The sequence below is a fragment of the Podarcis cretensis genome (assembly GCF_951804945.1).
Source record: "Podarcis cretensis genome assembly, chromosome: 6".
Classification (NCBI taxonomy): Eukaryota; Metazoa; Chordata; class Lepidosauria; order Squamata; family Lacertidae; genus Podarcis; species Podarcis cretensis.
Window position 1 is genome coordinate 73,097,702 of NC_137175.1, and position 19,056 is coordinate 73,116,757.

General features: G+C 41.9%; 1 protein-coding gene across 6 annotated transcripts in view; it reads right to left on the minus strand.

Annotated features, from left to right (window-relative positions):
• LOC307218855 (uncharacterized protein) overlaps window positions 1–15,291 on the minus strand; it is a 278,451-nt gene extending 263,160 nt beyond the window's left edge. For 2 of the 6 annotated variants that reach the window (XM_079981793.1, XM_079981794.1), the window contains exon 1: window positions 14,649–15,289. In XM_079981793.1, coding sequence (XP_079837919.1) covers window positions 14,649–14,709 — 61 coding nt within the window. In that variant the 5' untranslated portion in view covers window positions 14,710–15,289. Of the gene's footprint in view, window positions 1–14,648 lie in introns of all 6 variants that reach the window. The other 4 variants (XR_013840041.1, XM_079981795.1, XM_079981792.1 and 1 more) reach the window with 4 other exon arrangements.
• Window positions 15,292–19,056: the final 3,765 nt, after the last annotated feature.

The following is a 19,056-nucleotide window of genomic DNA, read 5'->3' on the forward strand; positions in this document are numbered from 1 at the left end:
GTCAGGCTGTGCCCTGGCCAAAGGCCTGGTGGAACAGCTCTGTCTTGCAGGCCCTGTGGAAAGATGTCAAGTCCCGCAGGGCCCTAGTCTCTTGTGACAGAGCGTTCCACCAGATTGGAGCCACAGCCGAAAAAGCCCTGGCTCTATCTGGGCAAGCACTAACTAGGCTTTGGAAAGGAGACAGAAGGACTCTAGGACCCTGTCAGAGCCCTTATGCCTCCATCCTGTAGATGGGAAAGTGCTTCCCGGGACCATTTCTGCCCAGCGCCCAGTGTGGGAGAACCGGTTGTGCTGCCTTATTTTTTTAGTTGCTGTTTTGTTAACATTGTTTTATAGATTATAAATGCCTTATTGGTCTGTTCATCGTTAAATGACTTATGCTGCATTCATGATGTTTAGCTAATATCTTTGTTGCTGGTTCGTTAATAGTATTTCATAGATTGCAACCATCTTACTGATGACGTGTTAATTATATCATATGCTTCATGCTGTGCTCATGCTGTTCTATTATGTTATTGTTATTTATTGTTTGTAAGCTGCTTTGGGGTTCATTTGAATGGAAAGCAGCACAAAAAAGACAATCAATCAGTCTAGTGGACCCCTTCAGCTAGAGAGCGGTCCTCTGTAAGACAGAGCAGCTGCTCAACCTAGCTATTCTCATAATGGCTGTGCATACCACTGGGCAACCTCATCATTATTTTAAGGTAAGGAACAACAAGAGACAGACCCTCTCTCCAAACCTCTTCATGGACTATGGAGGGGAGAAAATCCCTTTACTTCTCCCCACAAAACCCCTGAGCCTACTTGTTTGCAGTTATACAGGAAGGGCTTTTGTATATACATATATATTTCATTCCACCTTGCTCAATAGTTAACAGATTTTTTTTAGATTCCCTATTATACTGAAAAGGGACCAGAGTTTTGTCTTTACACACAGCAGCTGAGAATCGGAAACACAGAACAAAGCAGACATAGCACAGAGAGGCTCAGAAACAGATCTTTACTTTCTTTCTTTTTAACAGATACAAGGCAAATCTTGAGGCCTTGCACCCCTCTAAAAATAGAGATGAAACAGGGAGACTGATTCATCGGGACAGATACCACAAAACTAGAACTGGCCCTAAATAACAGGGACAGCAGGAACCTAAGCATGAATCACTGCTCCGGGGGTAAATCCAGAGACTCCTGTGGCACCTTAAATCTATAGGGGGCTTCCAGGGGGAAAAACCATAATGTTATAAATGGGTCTTTCAGATATCGCAAATGGGTCCTTGGCAACACGATTTTAAAACTAATCAGATTATTTTTTTTCTGTGGAAAGGGTAAATATGGAATAAATGGGGGGAATGATGGTCTGGAATTTTGATAGAAATGGTACATGGATGCATATATATATATATATATATATATATATATATATATATATGGGTGAGGAGCATTAATCTCGCAATTGATACCTGCATGGAGAAACTCTACTAAATTAATTGTGGGATTAGCTTCTACGGCGTTCAGTCTGCTTCATTGGATACATACAGCAGATTTCATGGAGTTTGGGCCACAAAACCCTATGTCATAATAAATTTGGTAGTCTATGGAGCCACACAACTCTTTGCAACAACAAACTCACAAAGCTACTTCCCTGGAACTGCTCTGGAAGAAGGCTGCCTCTTTTCAACCCTTTGGGGTTTAAGAATTAATTCAGCCTATAATTCAAATATGCATATTTGTGTGTGTGTGTGTGTGTGTGTGTGTTAGAAATGGAGGAGAAACTTGATTCAGAACTCATTTAAAGTCAAATCCATCAAATTTGCACTTTCTGGGGAAGAACATGCAAACACAACCACAGCTAACTGTTGAAATTCGCATCTAGCTGAATTTTGCGATGTCATTTTCAATGTGTACAAAAATTCATTATATTTGGGGGAATCGCTTGCAAAAATAAGGATTTTTTTCTGTTTTTGAAAGCCACATTATGATAAATGTCAATAACTGAATTTAAGATTAGAAAAATGAACCAAAATTCACCGATCTTTCTCCATAGTGTGGGCATGTATGTATGTGTATATAGCCTCAGCCACCAGAAATTTGGGGAACACTGGTCTAAATCAGTGGCATACTTCCATAATCATTGAAAAAACGTGATGTTATCAGGACAAAAATGACCTTTCCACCTTTCGGGTTTCCTCCAGCAATGGTGGCAATATGCACATTTTCTGAAGGAAGTTAACTTCCCAGTTGCAGCTGCTCTTCGAATTGCCCAGCTTGAACTAGTTTCAGTTAAACCCTTAATGTTCCTTAACCATAATGTACCCGTGTTGTATTTTAATTTTAAAAGGATTATCGAGAAAATCTACCCTTTCCGTCAACTCTCTTTGAAAAACTGGTAAGTGTTTTAGTCGATATCCACTAATATCCTCATCCACTCTTAATCAATTATCAACAATGAAGTGTGTAACAGTGAGAGGGAAATATCCAAATTTTTTAACGGTGAGAGGCAAAGAGTAAAGAATCGAAACTTTTTGCTGCCTTGGCCACTCACTTAAAATTCAGTACGATATGCAGAAGCAATAGAAATGTTGACAGTGGTTTATGTGTCCTATGGAATTCTTTACTGATATGGCAAAAATGTATTTTTCTTTTCCATTTGCAGAGACTGTAACTACAGACCATGGTTTTATCTGCTGTTCCTGTTTCTGCTTTTATGATGTTGTTTTATTTTGTCTATAGGCTTGTGTTGTGTGTAATTGTTGTGATCCACTGTGAGTGATACAAATGAATTGGAGAGGCAGGGTCTGGAGACCTATGGAAATCCAAGTGTCCCCATTTTCCAGGGACAGTTCTGGATTTACAAAGGCCATCCCGGTTTCTGATTTGATCCCAGTGTTCTGATTTGATCCCAGAATGTCCCAGTTTTCCTTAGGATGTCCCTATTTTCATTGGAGAAATGTTGGAGGGCATGGAGTTATGCGCCCCCTGATCCAAGAAGATAAGTACCTATGCAACCATTAGAAGACTTCTGAAGGCAACCCTGTATAGGGAAGCTTTTTAATATTTAGTGTTTTATTGTGTTTTTGTATATGTTGGGAGCCGCCCAGAGGAGCTGGTGCAACCCAGTCAGATGGGTGTGGTAAAAATAATAAAATTATTATTGCTATTATTATGGGATAGGATGTTCCAATTTTCATCAGAGAAATGTTGGAGGGTATGCAACTTGAATAAAATATGGGGGGGCTCATAAGCACCACCCTGCATAACCGATCACAAGAAGCAGTGCACACACACCATTTGAATGGCAATGTCCATCAATCTGCAGGGGGAGGCCCCCTCAAATATTTTATTGGGGAGGCCAAAGGGATCTCAGTCACTAGGAGTTGGCTCCTATGTCACCCCTGTTCTCAGGGGTGCTGGAATGAAATAAGCTTAGGAATTATGATTAAATACTGTCTGAACTTATAGGATATAGCTCAAATTAACTTCTAAGGATTTTTTTTCATATTTAAATGTTTGTTCTACGTGGGGCTACCTTTGAAGGTGACCCAAAAACTACAACTAATCCAGAATGGGGCAGCTAGAATGGTGACTGGGAATGGCTGCTAAGACCATATAACACTGGTACTCAAGGATCTACACTGGCTCCCAATACGTTTCCGAGCACAATTCAAAGTGTTGGTGCTGAGCTTTAAAGCCCTAAACGGCTTCGGCCCAGTATACCTGAAAGAGTGTGGTTCAGCACTGAGGGCCTTCTGGCGGTTACCTCCCTGAGAGAAGCAAAGTTACAGGGAACCTGGCAGAGGGTCTTCTCAGTAGCGGCGCCCGCCCTGTGGAACGCCCTCCCACCAGATGTCAAAGAAATAAACAACTATCTGACTTTTAGAAGACATCTGAAGGCAACCCTGTTTAGGGAAGCTTTTAATATTTGATGAATTATTGTATTTTAATATTCTGCTGTAAGCTGAGAAACCCAGCCAGATGGGTGGGGTATAAATAAATTGTTGCTGTTGTTGTTGCTTGCTGTTTTATTTATTTTTTATTATTCTTTTTATTTATTTATACACCACTTAAACATTCGCATTTCTTTGTTGCAATCTCAGTGAGAATTATTCTTGAGAACTAAATTTAGGAAGTTACTACAAAGTGCATAATGTATGGCATTTATCAAATGAAATGCAAAGTGTAAAAAGGGACTACTATAATTTGCATGCTAAATATGTCAGTGAGTAAGACATATACATGAATGTTTCCAGCTTTGGAGGGAAGAAAGGGTCTCCTTTCCTTCGCATTACTCACTAAAGAGCTATTTTCGGCAGACTTAGTTGGCTCACCCACTGCTTGCAATACATACCTGTGATTTCTCAATGTTTAGAGCAAAAACATATTCATTCAAACAGGGATCCACTTTCCAGAAATCATTAACTACAGTATTACTGTAAGAGCTAAGTGAATTCAAAGCAAAAAGGCTTCACAGGCTTTGCTATCTCAGCACTTGTGAGATGTTAAGAAAGGCCTGTTCCTTCATTCTAGAAATGATTCTTTTAATTATCTTCCAATTTATGAAAAACTGACATCTTTACTGGTCAATAAATGCTCCGACTGTTTACTCAGTGGCCAAGTTCCCCCATTTTGCTAATACGGTTTGACTGCAAAAAAAGCAATCAGTCGTTTCAAATTTTTACATGCATTTCCCCTCATAAATTATGATTAACAGCACAATCCTATGCATCTCTATGCAATCCCCATTGTGTTCAGTTGGGATTACTTTCAGGTAAGCGTGTATAGGATTGCAGCCTTCCATACAAAACAGAACCTTAATCTAAATGTTAAGATTTCATTTTAATTTATTTTGTATATTTGGAGTTACTTGGATGCAAATATTTTTTGTTTATGGATAGATAGGTTTGAGCTTTGCAGGTATTTCATAATGACAGTTGGATAATATATTAGACTTGGATTTGAAGTAAGTTTTTAACAGTCATAGAATTTCAGAGTTGCAAAGCTGGGAAGGACCTCTGAGGGTTATCTAGTCCAATTTCAACTAAAGCATCCATGACAGATGACAATCCAACCTCTGCATAAAAACCTCCAAGGAAGGAGAACCCATCACTTTCTAAGGGAGTCAATCCCACCATCAAACAGCTCTTACTAGGGCTAGTGTTGAAGCAATGGTTCTTCAACATCAACTTCGTTGGTCTAATCATGTTGTGGGGATGCTTGATTATCATCTTCCAAAGCAACTACTCTATTCCCAACTTAGGAATGGGAAGCGTAATGCTGGTGGGCAACAAAAGAGGTTTAAAGACTGTTTCAAGGCAATTTTTTTAAAAAAAATGTAGTATAAACACTAACAATTGGGAAACACTTGCCTGTGAGCGCTCCAATTGGAGAACAGCCTTTACCAAAGGTGTCATGGGCTTTGAAGACACTTGAACTCATGACGCAAGGGAGAAACGTGCTAAGAGGAAGGCACGCTTGGCAAATCTACACTGTGATCAACTCCCGCCTGGAAACCAATGTCCCCACTGTGGAAGGACATGTGGGTCCAGAATTGGCCTCCACAGTCACTTACAAACTCATTGTTAAAACCGTGTTTATGGAAGACAATCTTACTCAGGTATGAGTGATTGCCAAAGAAGAAAGAAGAAGACTAGGGCAAGGCAATATATCGATATATCATCCAAAACCTGTCTGAAGTCCATATTGTGATACCTGGCAATATATTGTGAATTTGGATGTGTGACAGTGTGTGCTATGCAAAAATCACAATGTGCGGGAAACTGTGAAGCCAGCCAATGCTTCTCTCGATTGCTGCAGCACCTGTTAAACGCTGCTGGCTTAGCTCTTCTCCTCATTTAGGGGGCAGCAAATCACAAGAGCAGGCACTGTCAAAAATCACGATGCAGGAAGAACAGTGAAGCCAGCCAATGCCTCTACATACCTCCATCCTTATTTCAGACATTGGAATATCTTGTTTTATCACAATATTTAGCTAGTGATATATTGTGATGTTGAAGACCAGCCCTACCTCTTACCCTCAGAAAGTTCCTCCTGATGTTTAGTCAGAATCTCCTTCCTTATAACTTGAATCCATTGGTTTGGGTCTTACCCTCCGGGGCAGCAGAAAACTCCTGCATGGGAAGTGATCTGGAGCAAAGGATGGGTGACGTAAATTATTTGCTCCTCTTTTTTTTAAAAAAAGATGTCATTCTCCTTCCATTATCTTTCCTCAGAAATTGTTTTCCGAGCCACAGCAACACCCATTTTATTGTCATTTGATTGTTTGAAGGCAGAGTTCCTTCCAGATACATCCTGCCCATATCACTATATAAACAGTCTGTCCTCTGCCACCTGTATCCATCCAAACAGACTGTCCACAATAGTGCGTCACATTTTCAAACGCCCCTTTAATTCTCTCTCCCCGCCCTCAATGTAACAATTTGTCTGGTTTTTAGCAGCGCCTAATCTCTCTTTTGTCCCTCTTCCCTTCCACCGTGACATACGTCAAGGATGCTTCCAGCACTGCTAAACAGCCCCCAGAACCTGTGCTTTTTCACCACGCCTTGCTAAACATTTCATTTTCAGCTTTGCATTTTGAAAAAAGAAAAAAAATAGGCCTACTGCAATGAAATGAAAACCCAGCTGAAGTTATTTCTAAGTTTATTTGTTAAAATATTTACATTGGTTCGAGTCCTGGCCTCTACTGGAGGGTAGGACTCAAACCAATGGCTTCGAGTAACAAGAAAGGAGATTCCGACTAAACATACCGAACAACTTTTTGACAGTAAGAGCTGTTCAACAGTGCAATAGGTTGTGGACTCTTCTTGCTTCGAGGTTTTTAAACAGAGAAGAAGAGGAGTTTGGATTTGATATCCCACTTTATCACTACCCGAAGGAGTCTCAAAGCGGCTAACATTCTCCTTTCCCTTCCTCCCCCACAACAAACACTCTGTGAGGTAAGTGGGGCTGAGAGACTTCAGAGAAGTGTGACTGACCCAAGGTCACCCAGTGGCTGCATGTGGAGGAGCGGAGACGCGAACCTGGTTCCTCAGATTATGAGACTACCACTCTTAACCACTACACCACACTGGCTCTCAGAGGTTGGATGGCCATTTGTCAGGCATGCTTGAGTTGAGAGTCTGGCATTGCAGGGGGTTAGATTAGACGACCATTGGGTCATTTCCAATTCTGTGATTCTATGATTCCATTTGAGCCAAGGGACTATAGAGTTCCACACTATTCTCTTCTAATAACAATATAATCCGATGCAGAATGGTCAAACTGGGCCAAAATGTACCTGCAGACACTAATGCATGTAGGCTCTGGACATGGAATCTTCAAAAAATATGAGGCTCGTGTTCGCAACCAGCATGCACTGGGGTTTAGGCTGCCATGCAGACGTTATAGACAAGTCATGGAGGTTAGGGCTGGGTAGCAGCAGCAAATAGGATCCATAAGTGTATGATCCTTCATATAGGATCCATGTGTGCTGAAGGCTATGGATGAAAAAGAATCTTCCCTTCACAGCTGGAGAATTGGGGAGGGGTATTCTTTGGTATTCTGAATTACTGTTATAACTTGGAAGCAAGTTGCTGCCACGGGCATTATGGGTACTTTAATGAGCTGAATACAGTGAAAGATTATGAGTCATAGGGTATGTGGGCAGTGTGTGCATGAACTTAACAGTGCTTAGTTTTTTGCTATTTTGTTAATGTTGTTAACATTGTTTTATAGATTATAAATGCTGTATTGATTTGTTAAACATATAAGAGGACTTTTGCTTTAAATGTGATGTTTAGCTTAATTTTTAGTTGTCGCTTTGTTGACAGTGTTTTATAGATCGTAATTGTTTCACTGATGCTTTGTTAATTGTTCTACATGATTTTTGCTGCATTTGTGATGTTCCATTATGTTTTATCATGTTGTTATTATTGATTGATTGTAAGTTGCCTCGGGATCCATTTGTATACAAAAACATGTATACAGTGGTACCTCGGTTTATGAACTTAATCTGTTCCGGAAGTTCGTTCTTAAACTGAAACTGTTCTTAAACCAAGGTGCACTTTCCCTAATAAGGCCTCCTGCTGCCGGTGCCCTTCCACTATTCAGCTTCCATTCTTAGACCGAGGTAAAATTCACAAACTGGGACACTACTTCTGGATTTGCGGAGTTCGTAATCGTTCGTAAACAGGGCTGTTCTTAAACTGAGGTACCACTGTATTGGGATAAATGTGAAATGAAATGCTGGTGAATTTTCTTGAGGACCATCCTGAGACCTGCGGGTATAGGGCAGTATATAAATTCAGTAAATAATAATAATAATAAACAAAAACAAAAACAAAATGCAAACTAATATGGGAATGTGGACAACTAAGTTTAACACTGGCCAAGTGAAAAACTAAGAGAAACCAAAATTGATAGATTCATCCATCCCTAAATTTGCTTTCCCAATCTGTGGCCTGAAGCAACAGTTGTACTCTACCTTAAGGTAAAGTCGTCCCAGAAGGAAAGGCACTAGTGATGGCTTAATATTTTTCTACATATTAAATCCATTTATGCCAGTGTTCACTTCTCACACAATACACACTGAATCTTAAAATAATAATAATAATCGGGAAGTCCTTAATGCCAAGAAAATATTTCCTTTTGACAGAAATATTTTTCCAGAGTGATTGATTTGGAAGGGCTGAACTCATATACGGTGCCTGAAATCCAGGAACCACCAACTGGGCTGGGATTCAAAATTATAAGAATAGCCATCTATTTTTGGGAGGGGTGCGTGTGATGCAATGAGCAGCGGAGGCAGCTGCTTTCCTCACCTATCCCACAAGGGAAAGAGGAAGGGAAACATTGAAGAATTAGGTAAAAGAAAGCAAGGAGCTATTGAGTTACTGCAGCGAGCTCAGCTAGAAGCAGGATCAGAGTTTTCCTTAGAAGGACACTTCACTTAGGAATTTAAATAAATCTTTCTTTTGAAAGCAATCATTTGATATGGGAGTTAGGAGAAAACAACGTAATAAATAGTATGTTGGAGGATTGTGGGCAAGGGAAGCATGGGAACTCTCGGCATCCTAATTGAGGCCTTGGGTGGAAGTCAGATTCAACAGTGTTGTTCAGTGTGGATTGAAAGCTGTGAACATGGTCAACATGGAGTTGCTACATCCAGCAAATGATTAATCTGGCAGCAGACTGAAGTGGTGCTCTGTATATTCATTCACCCTCAATTCATGCACTTTCCAGGATGAGAAGGAAAGGTCTCTAATGCCAACAGGTTGCCAGTGGGCACATCCCTCGCCCCCCTGCATCTATGAAGCCTCTGAATGCCCACCACCGCCATGCCATCTTGGTCATGAAGTGGTGAGGGTAGCTACCTTTTTCTCCCTTCAGAAATGCATAGAGCAGCAGGAAGAAACTGGAAGAGAGACACTCTTTCCCACATCCTCTCCCAGCTTGGTCCACAAAATCTACATCTGTCCGATGAAATGACAGTGTTTTACAACAACCAATACGAGGGATGTGTTTGAGGAATTCCATTTTTGCGAATTCTGATACAAACTGACCTGATCTGCGCTTCCCAAACTAATGTGTGGATCAGAACGTAATGGTCCACGATACTTTGCACTTCTCTGAATGGTCAAAAACTGGATCAAAATGCATTTTAGAAACTTGCACACTTTGAGTGAAAATATGTTGAAAATACATATTTAAATATGGTGTTTGTGTGCACAAAGATGAGTTTAATTGCTGGTTAAGGTGGAAGCAGGACATAATGAACTTCTGACCTACAAAAGTGGCATGAACCAGAATGAGCCAGTTTTGTCTATCTAGCACTTGTCATGTTTTCACTTACACTGAAGGTCAGAGCATTGGTTCATCTAGCTCTGAAAATGACTTTCCAAAGTCATAGGCAATAGTCTTTCTCAGCTTTACTGTCTATGAACTTGAGATACCAGAGAATGGGCTAGGGACCATGTGTCCCACCACTGCGCTACTGTTGAGTCTACACTTTTAACTGCATGCTTCCCACACTAGAACTATAGACCAAAATTTTGAAATGAATTTCATATGAATACTTTGCCCTTCAGCTTACTTCAGAATGATGGATTTAACTGAGCAGAGAGGAAGGGAAGTGTAGACTTTTCTCTCTTTCTACCCTCCAATCAACCCCTTTGTAAATCATTCCTTTATTTTAAGGAAGAAGAAGAAGAAAATCATTAGAATTATGGACTCAACCAGAAATTAAATAACATGCTTTGCTTTTCCAATTTAATTTTTTCCCCAATCAGCTGCAGTGCAACACCAAATGCAGGGCAAAACCAGGCAGAGCTACACTTCCTACCAAGTCATGGGCTGTAAACTCTGAACAAAGGGTGATCAGTAAAATAGCGTTGTGTATAACTTGTGCAATGTTCATAAAATAAATTAATGAACAAATAAATATCCTTTGATGGATGCATTAGCTAGTTTCCCACAAATCCCCCTGCTCCTATTCTCAGGGGTAGCATGAATTGTGAGGGGAGGAGGATGACATTACTCTCACAAGTATCCCTGCCGAAATATCTTACGCCGTGCAGTTGCTAAACCTCTGCAGTGTGAGTACACTGTACGCAATACTCAATGTCATCCATTTCTCAAGAAGTGGGAAGTATCAGAAGTCAGTTCACTAAGTATTATTTACAGCTTCTGCATATATATATATATATATATATATATATATTCATTGCCATCAGTTGTGATGAAGATCAGGTTAATGCTTGAAATCATCATTGCATCCCTTCCCCACCCATGACATTTATAGCGTTCATTTTCTCAGGGAGGGTAAATTTAATCTTCTACACATTACCAGGAAAAGTGATGGCAGCTCTTCTCTCCTTTGATGAAGTCGCCTTCATCAAATGAGGTTGCACCACCTACTTCACAAAAGGAGACTCGGCTTCTTTGAAAAGATCTGTGTCCACTTCTTGAGAAAAGGATAGCGGGCAAGATGCGAGGCTGCAAGCAGAGGCTAGTAATCGGTTCGTTCCTTTCCACATAATCCATGGTTATTTTCAGAATTCTCATACAGGTATGCGGGGAGATAAACTCCAACCATAGGCCTCTCCTGACACCCTCCTGATTCTCTCATAGCAGCACCCGAATCCAGCCTTTGCCAGACTGGTGCCCTCCAGATGGCTTGGACTATGACTCCCATAAGTCTCAACCAGCACAGCCAATGGCCGCAGATAATGGGAGTTGTAGTTCAGCAACATTTGGGCAGCACCAGGTTGGAAAAGGCTTTCTTAAGCCACTTCCCCTCAGGACAGTGGTTCAAAAGAGCACAACGTCCACATTTCTCAGTAACTTCCCCTTTCTTAGACTTCTCAGGAACCACCTTACCTCAGGCATTTCAGTTATTTCTGCTTCTTTCCTCAGGCACCAAGGTATGGTTCTCCCTGAGGCAAAAGATGAAACACTGCCCCCTTCTTCCATGTAAACAAGCTAATCCTACTTTAATGCCAGGAACATCCATCACACCTGAGGGCAGCAGACTAGCTTAGCATGACCAAGGCAAAGCAGGCACTCCAACTGTAGGGGTGCTGAGGTGTCTTTGGCCCCCCTCAATATTTGTTGGAAAGGGTCTGGACACACACACCCCAAATGTTGGGGCCCCTAGTGCTCACTGCGCGGCACAAATCACAGCTTCAGCGACTGGCTCCTCCAGATGTCACGATGTCGTGTGAGTGACATCAAATACATGTGACGCATGTCGGGGCTCCTCAATCTTGGGGGCAAATTGGTGCCTCTGTCCTAAACAATTATATAAGCCAACCTAGTACTTTCATTTACATGCCAAACATACACCTTAAGTTTTAAACTCGGCAATGCCTCCCTGATTTCTTTCTTTTGCACCTGATAACTCTTGCGCAGGTTGTATACAACACACACAGAGTTGATAATGGAAGCAGAGAGTAAGGTATCCCTGCATCCTCCGAGCATATTTCACTATTTTACAAAGGACTGCCTGTTATTTAAAGGGTTCTCCTGTCTATGTTTGGTTTATGTCCAAAGGAGGGAAAGCAAAGAAGCTAGCCATCGACGGTTAGCACCTGAGCACAGGTCACCTGGTCAAATTTCTTCCCATTGGTCTGATGTATTATGTCTAAATTATAGTAATTATTCCTCAGTGTGCATCTACACATATAAAGCATGTTATGTGAATGTCTATCATCTTTTGTAGCAACAAGCAAGTGGCCTTCCTAATAGAGAGGGGAAGATGGAGAAGTGAAGGTACCTTAAACCAAGTCAGATCACTAGTCTGCCAGCCCAGTGCTGACCATTTTGGTTCAAACTGGGACTTCTAAATGAAAAGCAAGCACTGTAAAACACTAAGCTATGGATTCTCCCCTGGCGTTAATTTGCTAACAAATGCCGTACTCCCCAGCACATACAACATTAACTCAGCTGCTCAGCTTAGACAGCATTGGACTATAGTTGGTGGAGAAGCTGCAGCTCATCTTTAACATCCCGATGAATTGCTTGCTCCTTAATACTCACTATGACTTTGCTGAGAGCCAATCAAAATACTCAAATCTGCTTTGCAGGTAACTTCGGGCCTTCAAATCCAACACAAATAGCTGCTGTATTTGAATTGTTTCTGGCCTTCTCAGAGATAGCATGCTCATCCCCAGTCGAGTGACTGTCAATTAGGATATCATAACGCCAACCAGAAGATCGGAACCAAATATTTTGCTTCCTTAAAGTTATCTTTCAAAGCCAGCATGCTGCTAATTTTCCATTTCACCACAGGTGGGACAAGGCTCAAATATTTTATTATGCCTGCAGCACAAATAACTGCAAAACTGTCTTTCAACAGGCTTTGCATAATTTTCCTAAATACTTGCTTCACAATTTTAATAATAACCATCTATAGACATACCCAAATGCAGGTGTGCAACCAGAATTTATCCCTCTGTCTCACAACTTGCTTTTGTTAGTGTTGGATAGCAATACAAGCCTCTTCACCTTTATAAGCATTTTCAAAAACTAATCTACACCTATCCTGGGTTGCTGGTTCAATGTTTGGATGGCAACAGTATCTCCATAGCTATTATGGTTCTCGGCTGAACACCAACCACATTTTCCGTGGTATCCATTACTTCCCAGGCTAATTTCTAGAGCTGATTTACTTCTGGGGACCTGAAACAGCTGCTGCAGATGTGTTAGTAGACACACACACACACACACACACACACACACACACTGCTGTGCTGTGGAGCAGCAGAAATGCTTTGAAACTGGTATAACCAATGGGTCACATTTTATTTCTTTTCAAAAGGTTGCTTTTTAAAAATCACCTATAGGATTTTAGAGACCCTCTTCATGCATTTGTTAAACAATGTGTGAAGAAGTTCATGAGAACATTCCTTGTACTTTACACACTAACACACACAACAGCCAAGGGGTTCCTGTGCACATTTGGATGTTTGCATGCAGCGCTTCCTCCATGGAGATGAAAATTCAGGTTGCTCAGCGTCCCCATCCACAAAGAGAAAGCCCCATGCATGTATATCCATACACATTGGTGGCCACCACCACACTGACACAGGTACACCCTGGTGCCACCACGATGATGATGATACATCAACACAACACAAATATCCCAAACTAGGGGGTGGGACTAGCTGCCACATGTTCAGTATCTACAGGTACCATATGGCTGAAGAAGGGCACAGAAGGGTCATTTCCTTGGCTCTGATTGTTTAATGATGCATTTACATTCTTCCTGTTATCCATCCATATGATAATTTCATTCACCTTCCAATAATCCCATGGTAACATCCATGGTCTAAAAAACGTATTTAAAGCTACTTGGAAATATTGCCATCAACCTTTTTATATGGGTAGTGCTGTTGACAGAGTGAGTGGTCCCATCACACCTTGGAACTTTGGCCAGTTTTACCCAGCCCTTTCAGATATACCAGCATTTCCTGAGCATTTCCCCTATTCCCCTCTCAGAGCTACAATTCCTAGAGTGGTTTAGCAATCCAATCCCTCTTCACATGGAACTCTGGAGATTGTAGCTCTGGGAAAGGAATAGGGTTTTCCTAACAACCCACAGCACCCCTTAAACTACAGCTCCCAGAATTCTTTGGGGAAAAGCTATGACTGTTGAAAGTGGTGCCACAATGCTTTAAATGTATGGTATGAATGTGGCCCTAGTTTCTTGTCATGCAGTGGTTGTCCTGCACAAACCGCATATGCACATGGGAAGCCATTCAACATAACCCCATAGCTGGGTTTTGCATGGGAAGGTCAGGAGTGCTGGACAAATTGTCTTTCAGGGAAAGACAACATGATATGTCTTCTCATTGCAGAGAACCCATTCTAGGGACCCCATTAGCATTGTTCTTCAAAGCAAATATTTAAAAAGTTTATAACAAACTCTTCTTACATGTACTCAGAGATTCATTTCTTCAGACACCAGTGTCCCAGAGATTCTGGCTTTGACAACTGTAGTAAGAAAAGGAAGCAACATTGCCCAAGAAGCACAAAACACCTCCCGTGCCCCATTCACAATGTTAGCTTTCTTTGATCCAGTCTTCCTCTCCTCCCACTTTATTCATACAGATACGCGTCAGAGGCAGCCTGTCATTTGTCTATGAAGAACAGAGAGTTACCTGCATTGATAAGAGGGGCAGAGTCAGGATGGACTTTGAAAGGTTCGTCACCACTGTCCATTGCCAATTTCCTCCAGTGCCTGGCCAATGTCCTTTTATGCTAACTGCCTTGCCCCCATGTGAAGTCTCGGGGCTTCATTCAGGTGTCCCTTTGCCCGGTTGCGTTTCCTTCCAGCTCCTAGCACAGCAAACTGGGCAGGCCTCCAGCATTTCCTGCACAAACACTCTTCACAGTCGAGCAGCCGTTAAAATGCCATCGCTTTCTCTCTCTCTCTCTCTCTCCCTCTTGCAATATCCTGGTTCCGAACTTCAGAAAGCACCGCGTCAACAAGCTGCTTCTTTCAACTTAACAATACAGCTGAGAGGTGTTTATGTTTATGCAGGAAGTAAACGCAACCTAGACCAATAGAGCTGCACTGTGGGCTTGGCCTGGGGCTGGGGCTGATGGTGATTTCAACTGGAAACAGGAACTGAAAGTACACTCCCAGCCCCCTTCAACTCACTTCGCCTGCAGTCTGCCTGGTTGTCTTCGGCAAATGTCTGGCTTCCCTGTATTGTGGTCATCCGTAGAAATATGTGTCAGCCTGATATGCTTGCTGTGGCATGTTAACTCATTGTCTATTGTCTACTGTCATATCTATCTATCATCTATCTATCATCTATCTATCTCTCTGTGTGTGATCATATTGCCTTCCTTAAAAAAAAAAAGTCTGAGAATTAAAAACATCTGGAAGGCCTTTGCAATCTATCATAAACAAGAGGAAATCCAAATCATGTGACTTCTAAGAAAATGATGCAAATTGAATTCCCTGCCAACATTTACAGTAATCTGTTTTTCTTTCACTTTGCCCCCCTCTTGCTTGTAGGAAGACGAGGGGAGAAAGCAGCAATAAGAAGGGGAAATGCTTCAGATGCGAAAATATGCTAAGCTCAAGAACTGTTGCTTTATTAAGTCGGCTTAATCGTTTGGGGGTATGCTTGCGAATTGCAGGAGCAAACCGCTCAGCTAGATTCTGCGCCTCCTTCCCCACCCTGGCCACCTTCTTTGTAAGAGACTTGTTGGAGAAGACGAGAAGCTATGTAGGGATCCTAACGCAGGCTGGCTTTGCAGTTTGGGGCTCTGTTCTTTATGTGTGATACATGCCCCCCCCCAAAAAAGGGAGGATGCTACATTAGTAATGCACCTCTATGAAACCACAGGGCTGGTTTTATTGGTTCAGGTAATAGGGATGTGTTGCTAAAAACAGATACTGCCTGAATACAACTTTATGGAGTACCCAAGAGGTCCAGAGAGAGATAAAAGAGCAAGAGAAAAGAGAGAGGCATTCATGTACAGTACTGTGAAGTGAGTTAATCTCAGCCAGGAATAAGAAACATACAGCAGCCATAGGAGAAAGAATAAACTTGGGTAAACTGAAAGTATATCCCCCACCTCCCACTAATCATGTAGGAATGCTACGTCTTAATTCTCACAATGTTTTCCAAAAAAAACAATTATTCTCTCTCTCTCTCTCTCTCTCTCTCTCTCTCTCTCTCTCTCTCTCTCATTCTCTCAACCTTTTTTTGACAAGAATTCTAACCAAATTCTGTGGCTGGACTCCAAATCGCTCTTCAGGGTATGCCCAGTGAGATTTAACAATTTATCTTGGGATGTTTTTTATTTGAACAGGAGAAACTCACACACTCACAACAATATCTTAGCACTATCTGCTTTTGAAAGATACCCCCGATTTCAAAAGGGGTATGGCAGGTGGCGCTGAAGTTCATGAACTGTAAGCCCAAACCCCCGACTTAAGAACACACTGAGTCATTCTGTGATACCATCCAATATGATACGATAAAGCGTACGCTCCTTAATTCGTTCCATATTGGAGTCTAGATAAAGCTACCAACGTATCAGTGCAGGCATATTACCGGATATTTTAGGGGTTTGCTGATGTAATCGTAATCACAGTTGTATCCTATCCTGCCTCCAAGGAGCTCAAGGAAGTATGGAAGGGGCTGTTTTATCCATACTATCCTAACCAGCAAAACTTGTCAGACAAAGAAATACGATACGACAATCTTTATTTTCACTGTGCCATACAGAACAATGAAATTGAAAAAATCTACATAAGACATTCAAAAACCAACAAGCCTACTATCCCAGCTATCCCAACCTGGTTAGCCTCCTAAAAACTCCGATACCCCCTTTTTAAATACAATATACTCCCATAGAGACTCCTTACACTGCGTTTAAAACCAAAATCACATTTCAATAGAAACTGTTTCTCAGGCAGCTAGTCCTAGTCTTTATAACCCTGTACCTTCTTGCAGAAGGCAGAAGCTGAAAGAGATCATTTCTGGAGCTTTCTTGTGGCACCTGGAAGCATAGATTTGATCCAAGGTGGGAAGAGTGCACTCAATTATTCTCTCCGCAGTCTTTACAACCCTGACTTGCTCAAGCCCTCCCACTGTGTTTCATAGTTTGCTGGAGACTTGAACCCATTTCTTGCGGACCCATGACCAACACTTTCTCCTTTACCACTCCAGCTCTGTAAACTAATCCATGGCACTGGAGATATTTTGATAAATGTGATATAGGTGGAGAATGTGTAAAGACTGACCAAGGTGAAAGACTTCAATGGCTACTAGCCATGATGTCTATGCCTCAGTACAGTGGTACCTCAGGTTACAGACGCTTCAGGTTACAGACTCCGCTAACCCAGAAATAGTACCTCGGGTTAAGAACTTTGCTTCAGGATGAGAACAGAAAACGCACAGCGGCAGTGGGAGGCCCCATTAGCTAAAGTGGTGTCTCAGGTTAAGAACAGTTTCAGGTTAAGAATGGACCTCTGGAACGGATTAAGTTCTTAACCCGAGGTACCGCTGTATTCTATACCATAGAACCAGGGCTATTTTTCAGCTGAAACTCAGTTCCGGCATCTCTCAGATGGGCGCCATTGCCATTCAAGGGAGGAGTTTCTGGTGAGTTCTGGCACCTCTTTTTCTAGAAAAAACAGCACTGCCTAGTATAACAAGAACACCGGATAGAGGGACCACTTAGACAATGCCAAAAAAAGAGGAGAAATGGGAACAGAGATTTGCATAAATGGTGTGTGTGTGTGTGGCAAGAAAGAGATATGCTAATTTAGAAACAATTACTGTAATTTAAATAGATATGCAATACATCCACCATAATGGAAAGACTATGACAGGTTACCCATATGCTTGTTAAGTCTGCTGTCCAGATACAGTGGTACCTCGGGTTACATACGCTTCAGGTTACAGACTCCGCTAACCCAGAAATAGAACCTTGGGTTAAAAACTTTGCTTCAGGATGAGAACAGAAATCGTGCTCCAGCGGCGCAGCGGCAGCAGGAGGCCCCATTAGCTAAAGTGGTGCTTCAAGTTAAGAACTGTTTCAGGTTAAGAACGGACCTCCAGAACGAATTAAGTACTTAACCTGAGGTACCACTGTACAGACTGTTGATGGGCAACCTCAACACCACAGTTCTCTCTTCTTGGGGTTTAAACCATAAACCAGGCTTGGGGTGGACAACCCTTCAAATAGGTACAGATCATGAGAGTGTTTTCACATACCGTCTCTTCTCCAAAAAACATTCTCGCTAATAGGTGTAGCGTTTGCCTCTATGACAGTATTGAGAACAACACAGATGCATTGGTCTAGTTCACACAAAACTTTATGTGGTTGGAGACTGCACCTTGTAGGAGAAGGGGCCCTATCCTGCTCACCCAGCTCACCTGGTCCCATCTCTGGGCTCCCATATGTATTCCATATGTGTAGATAATGTTTGCAAGGGTAGGAGCAGCCTTTGCAGAGTCTTCTGGACGCTGTGGACCACAACTCCTATCACCCTTGACTCTGGGCGATGCTGACTGGGGATGATGGAAGTTGTAATCCAAAACTTTGGACTACACTATTTCACACAGGCCCAACATATGTAAAATCCAACACATGCAATAGGTCTGAGCTACTGGGTCACTAAACTCCAGTAAAGGATTTTGTCTGCACACATGTATGCTGGTGTCCATCTGTGGATGTCTGGTAGATCCACAAGAAGACAGTCCATCAGGAATCATCTTGCTTCCCCATTACGTGGAGGCATCACATGTTTACGTGGAGGCATCACATGTTTCCACAGGTTTAGTCCATGTTCAAGAGCAAATGAAGAACTCAGTTTCAGTTTCTTTTTTAAAAAGAAATCTGTTTGAGTAGATATCTCAATACCCCACCCATCTGTCTGGGTTTCCCCAGCCACTCTGGGCGGCTGCCAACAGAACAGTAAAAACATGATAAAAGATCAAACATTAAAAACTTCCCTAAACAGGGCTGCTTTCAGATGTCTTTTAAAAGTCAGATAGTTGTTTATTTCCTTGACATTTGATGGGAGGGTGTTCCACAGGG